Here is a 6556-nt window from a genome sequence, read left to right on the forward strand (position 1 = left end):
TCACTCAAATGCGACTTCCACAAGCCACCCAACCTGCAACCCTCGTCACGACCTGCCAGTGCACGAGCCTTTGTACGCAGTGTGCGAGCTGGTGAGTGTGCGAGCTGGTGAGTGTGTGAGCTGGTGGGTGTGCGAGCCGGTGGGTGTGCGAATTGGTGAGTGTGCGAATTGGTGAGTCTGCGAGTAGGTGAGTGTGTGTGTGCGATGATTTTTTAGCTGATTTTTTGAGTGGTTCGGGCGACGGTGTCAGTCGGTTCCTAACTGTCGTGCAGCAGCCTGCCGTCAGGGTGTGCTACGGACTGGTACCTGTCGGTCGCCTTTGGTAGAGCTTCTAATTTTTTTGGTCTGGCGTGCACCTTCTGCGCCTTGACACCGGTTAAGCCCTCGAGTCGCAACCGTCTCGCCCAACGATGCGAATATTTTATCACAGTCAGTCCGACACGTGCTCTCAAATTCGACCTGTAACCTGGACTTGTGAACGTGTGTGCACCAGAGCTGAATTCTTTACCCTCAAACATTAAGTAGGAAATAAAACGCTCCTGTCTTCTTCCTTGTCATAACACTGTCCTGTGCGGCAGAAACACACAACGCCAGACAATTACATCAGATACTAATATCATCATCACCGTCATTCGGACGAAAGATGGTTAATAATGTTTATCATCATACATGTCTAAGAGCTGACCATAAATAAATGAAGGTTGGAGAAGGTGTCAGAGAATGGATATCAACTTTAATAATCATGAATTGACTCATTGATTAAAGGTAGCTATTGATTTTCTCATCATGCGTCTTGCTCCACACCTTCCACAGTGCGTACCTATCCTTATTTATAGAATCCTGGTGAGTTAGATGTCGGTTGCACAAAAAAAAATTCCGGAAGGTTGTATCGTCTTGTCCCGTCGCTGCGGGAGCGGGGATATAAAAAGTTGAGTTGGTTAGGGCTCGTGAGCTTATGTATAGTGAATTTATAAGGGAAGGGGGGAGCGGGGGGCTCGCTTGGCTTGTTGGTCGCACGTGCGTGAGTTCGAGTTGGATGGACGCACGTGCGTGAGTCCGAGGTGGATGGACGCACGTGCGTGAGTCCGAGGTGGATGGACGCACGTGCGTGAGTTCGAGTTGGATGGACGCACGTGCGTGAGTTCGAGTTGTATGGACGCACGTGCGTGAGTCCGAGGTGGATGGGCGTGGTAGTTTTCTGGGGCCGGGAGAGTGGTGATAGGGCTGGATCTAAGTTTTGCAGATTGGTGAGTGTTTTGGCGAGTCGTTGGTTGGTTGAAGTCAGGTCCGGTGGGGTGGGTAGTTTGGCGTTTTGGGTCGAGTTCGGGTGTGCGCGGAAGGAAATAGATTTTTGGAGGGTTAAATCATGAGTTCGCTGCACACGCTGAATCCGCGGGCGGACTTGTTGCGTCGCGAGCAGGTGAGTGTGTCAGTGTGTGTATCTGAGTGTGGTGTGTTGTAGGCATTTGAGGCGAGTTTGGTGGCGGCGCGCGGGTTGCAGGATATCATGGCTTCGAACCTGGGGCCTCGAGGTACGCAGAAGATGTTGGTGGGCGGTGCAGGTCAGATAAAGATAACAAAGGACGGGAACGTGTTGTTGAAGGAGATGCATATCCAGCACCCGACGGCGGCGATAATTGCGCGTGCGGCAACGGCTCAGGACGTGGTGGTGGGCGACGGTTGCACGTCAGACATTGTGTTGGTTGGTGAGATGATGAAGTTAGCGGACCGTGTACTGAGTGAGGGTGTGCACCCTCGTCGTTTGGCGGAAGGGTTAGACCTGGCACGGGCTGAGGCGCTGCGTTTCCTGTCTGAATTTAAGCGCACGCGTACGGCGGTTTGGGACGACCGCGAGTTGTTGCTGAGTGTAGCGCGCACGTCGCTGACGACCAAGTTGGAGCCAGAAATGGCGGAGCGGTTGGCAGATATTTTGGTGAGCGCAATGCTCTGCATTCTCGGTCCGCATCCCGAACAAATGGCGCAAGAGGCACTTGAAGGGCGTATTCCACTCGACCTGTTCATGGTAGAGGTGCTACACATTAAGGGTGGCGTCAAGAACGAAACGAGGTTCGTCAAAGGAATGGTCATGGACCATGGCTGCCGACACCAAGACATGCCTAGCTCATTACGTGACTGCTTTGTACTCACATGCAACGTCTCGCTCGAATATGAACGGACTGAAGTTAACTCGGCTTTCTTTTACTCTTCAGCAGAACAGCGTTCGAAACTGGCTGATGCCGAACGGCGATACACGGACAACAAAGTGAAGAAAATTATCGAGCTGAAACGCGAACTCTGTCACGGTCCCGACGGTGCACCGAATGGCAAAAGCTTCGTCGTCTTCAACCAAAAGGGGATTGACCCGCCCGCGTTGGAAATGCTTGCGCGAGAAGGCATTATGGCATTGCGTCGAGTCAAAAGGCGCAACATGGAGCGACTTACACTCTGTTGTGGCGGCCAGGCGGTGAATTCGGTCGAGGGCCTGAGGGCGGAGGATCTTGGTCATGCGGACCAGGTTTGGGAGATCGCGATGGGAGACGAGAAATACACCTTCGTCGAAGGAGTAAAAGATCCGCGGTCCTGCTGCATCCTTGTGAAGGCGCCGACAGACCACGCTATTGAACAAATTAAGGACGCCATTCGCGACGGATTGCGCGCACTCAAAAACACTGTCGACGACCTCGCCCTTGTGCCTGGTGCGGGCGCCTTTGAACTTGCTTGCGCCGAACACCTTCACCGTTACGCCGAAGCACACGTGTGCGGCAAACCACAACTCGGCGTAAAACTACTCGCAGATGCGCTCCTAGCCATCCCGAAGACACTCGCCAAAAATGCCGGCTTCGATCCACAAGATGTCCTACTGGCCCTTCAACAACAATACAGACAACTCACTGCAAACCAACCCGAAGGAGCCCCTCTTCCAGATGTCGGAGTAGACCTCGTCACCGGCGAGCCTTGCGGACCCGCAGCACTCGGCATCTGGGATAACGTAGCTGTCAAACGACAATCCATCGTACTCACCACCACTATCACAGCCCAACTCTTACTAGTCGATGAAGTTATCAAGGCTGGCAAACAAATGGGCAACAAACAATAAAGCCCCGCACACACACTCTATCCCCGCTCGTGAGTTGGATGGTTAGGTGCTAACATTTAATCGCAAGCTAACTCCCCACAGACGAACAAAGAATAAATTTACACATGGTCACAAACACCACAGTTTTTGAATCTACAACGCCATCCGACTGGATCAAGTACTCCAGGCCAAACACCGTATATGGTTTAGCCATACACCCCAATAGCCATACAACCCAGTGGCCATACACCTTGGTGTACGGTGGTAAGTCAACCTTGGACAGTGGGGACCAAGGCCGATTGAATCTCTGTTATCACCTCGCGTAGTGGCAGCTCGGTCACACAGTGTCTGCACTCCGATACGTTCTGACAAGACTGGCACGACACGGCAGAGCGGCGTCGAGATCTACAAGGGGGCAAGCGGGTGTGGGTACGGGCAAGCGGGTGCGGGGAGGTATCAGGTGTGTGAGAGGGGAGGTATCAGGTGTGTGAGACATACTGAATGACGATGGAGAGATCATGTGAAGGTGGATGTACGACGTCGATTCCGATGGTGATGACGAGGGTGTCTGGAGAAGGGGGGTTGGTAAAACTTCGGAGTTCGGGGACTTCCGGTAGATCATCGATATGGTGTATCCATAGTCGGTGGTTTGAGACATCCTGTATCTTTACATCGTCGTCATGAGCAAGTAACTCCCAAATATAGGACTTCAGGGTTGCCAACTCGAGATCAACCTGAATGAAGTTGCCCAGACGTACAGTCCTTATCGAATGGGTCAGCATATCACATCTCTCGACCAATCGTTCCTCAATTTGGTCGCAGTAGTTGCCATCCACGATCCTAAAAGAGGAGTTCGAACTCACTACCTCGCTCGGCGCTTCACTCGGCTCGTGACTTGGTGCTGCACTATGAACCCTACTGGTCATTTGACTGGTGTTGCCTTCTAACACACTATTGGTCGTCATGTGGTCGAATGATGAACCAATACTCTCAGGTCCCACAATAAGTCTTTCCGTTGATGCCCCCCGTTGTGTGTCGTGCCACTCGCCAGCGTTCCTATATCTTGTAGGAGTTAAGATATCCCCAGGAATGCGATCAAAGTCGAACGCCATTTCCGGGTCTTGGTGAGTTACATATAACACCGAAATTAGCTTTGTCATTTCATCTCCGACGCCCATTTCATCTGCGACCATTTCATCTCCGACCATTGGAAACGTGGGTACGTATTTTATCTCATCCAGATTAACTACTATTCTGATGTGATTGGTCTGTTTAACTTTTTTGATTAAGTCTTGTATATTCAATGGTCTGGGAATATTACCAAGATTTGGTTCAGGCTTAGTAACTAAATATTTAACGAACGTGTTTGCCCAATTTTCTGCGCTGAATTCAATCACATTATTCCGTCCATATGCGGCTTTTCGCTGTTTCGCTTCGGGCGACAAGGTCAGGGCATGATATAAAGCATCGGCTATAGCGCTAGGGGACCAAGGGTTCATGGAAACTGCACCGTATGCCAAGGATCGATCTGCTCCAACAAATTGAGACATGACCAACACACCTGGAGTTTGACTTGATTGACTAGCAACAAATTCACATGCTACCAAATTCATCCCATCTCGAACAGAAGAAATCAAACAAACATCAGCTGATATATACAAATCCAACAACTGCTTAAATTGAACAGATTGATCTAGGAATTCAACAAATGGACCACTACTAGTACCACTGCCAACAGATTGAGGAGACCTATATTTCCCATTTATTTCACCAACAAGTGTGTGGCACACAGTTTTTAATTTCTTGTAACATTCCACTTCACCCCGAGAAGGTACAGCCAACTGCACTAGCACCGTATTCATCGCAATATCCGGATACATTTCTAGAAATTTTTGGTAACCACGCAACTTCTGATAAATACCCTTCATGTAATCCAAACGATCCACACCCAGTACTATTAAACGACCTTGGTATTGTTCTTTAAACTTCTCCGCTGACAACTTCTGCGCTGATGTACTCGATGCCTTAACAAATTTATACGGATCGATACCAATGGGCATTGCTTTTACCAACGATTTACAACCACCTATTCCACGTGCGTCTATATGTGAAGATAGCAACTTCACGTCTAATAACTGCTGGCAAGCATCCATGAAACTTCGTTTGTAGCTATATATATGGAAACCAATCAAGTCTGAACACAACATGCCCAGTAATAGGGGATTCCGCTCCTTGATTCGACGCCACATACAAGGATGAGGAAACGTAGTGTGAAGAAAAAACCCGATCTGTAAGTCGCTGTCATAGCCATTATGATTGCCAATATGATTGTCATGATGGTTGTCACCATGTTGATTGTCACCATGTTGATTGTCACCATGTTGATTGTCACCATGTTGATTGTCACCATGTTGATTGTCACCATGTTGATTGTCACCATGTTGATTGTCACCATGTTCGTTGTCACCATGTTCGTTGTCACCATGTTGATTGTCACCATTTTGGTTGTCACCATGTTGATTGTCACCATTCAAGTATTGACGAATAATTCTAGGTAACAGCATAAGGTGGTAGTCGTGTACCCATATTAGGATCTGCTCAGAAGGGTTCTGTTGCTTAAGCTCAAAGTATTTCGTCTTAACTACTCGGCCAAATTCCTGGTTGGCTTCCACGTAGGCATTATACATTTTGGGCTCATCTTTCGGCGTACTGTCCTCGACATAATGGAGCAGTGGCCATAGAACAGAATTACAGTAACCGTTGTAGTAGTCCTCGACACACTCCTTTGAGAGGAATACGGGTGTTAAGTTGTTCTGGCGACAGTTATCTAGAACCTTCGGTCGAAGTTTCTCTGGTACGTAACTACCTGGCCATCCAATCCAGACTGCGTCTAAGGAACTTACGCCTTTCAAAGCCGATACTAATCCACCGCTAGATGGCTGAATTATCACATCCGATTCCCCAGTTAACTTGAGAGTGACCGGCAAACGGTTCGCTATAACCAATACCTTTACCCTAAAGGGAGGGATGGGAAATAACCACAAGGGATGGGAAATAACCACAAGGGATGGGAAATAACCACAAAGGATGGGGAGAAGATAATAGGGGAGAGAGCGACATGGAGAGGCAGAGGATAATAGGAGAAGGTATGGGCAGAGAGAGATCACAACGAAGGGCTGATGTAATGAGAGGGAGAACAAAACCACTGCAATGAAGGAGGTGATTACATAGACAACCAGGCTGACTGAGAACTGAGCTAGGGGCAAGGAGATTCCGGCAAGAGGCAAGATCGCAAGGGACTGAGTACAAACCAGACGGAGTACAAACTACCACCAATAATGTGGACCACACACTTCTCGTAAACTTTTCAAAACCAAGGTAGAGCAGGGTAGGGTAGGGCAGAGCAGAGCAGAGCAGGGCAGAACAGAGCAGAGCAGAACAGAGCAGGCGATGTGGAGAGGATTTGGGGTGGAGGGGGGG

The 6556-nt window shown here is 49.3% G+C and overlaps 2 protein-coding genes across 2 annotated transcripts; one reads left to right on the forward strand and one right to left on the reverse strand.

The window, feature by feature from the left end:
* Positions 1–1366: 1366 nt before the first annotated feature.
* GNI_036580 (putative chaperonin containing T-complex 1 zeta subunit, tcpz protein) lies at positions 1367–3097 on the forward strand (the record flags this gene model as incomplete). The annotated part of the gene is made up of 2 exons (XM_011131011.1): positions 1367–1420; positions 1463–3097. 2 exons carry the CDS (start codon positions 1367–1369, stop codon positions 3095–3097), a joined length of 1689 nt encoding a protein of 562 aa, XP_011129313.1.
* A 458-nt stretch (positions 3098–3555) lies between these two features.
* On the reverse strand, positions 3556–5763 carry GNI_036590 (trehalose-6-phosphate synthase; the record flags this gene model as incomplete). The annotated part of the gene is made up of 1 exon (XM_011131012.1): positions 3556–5763. The coding sequence occupies one exon, from the start codon at positions 5761–5763 to the stop codon at positions 3556–3558; it is 2208 nt and encodes a 735-aa protein (XP_011129314.1).
* Positions 5764–6556: the final 793 nt, after the last annotated feature.

Source organism: Gregarina niphandrodes, assembly GCF_000223845.1.
Source record: "Gregarina niphandrodes unplaced genomic scaffold scaffold00005, whole genome shotgun sequence".
Taxonomy (NCBI): Eukaryota; Apicomplexa; class Conoidasida; order Eugregarinorida; family Gregarinidae; genus Gregarina; species Gregarina niphandrodes.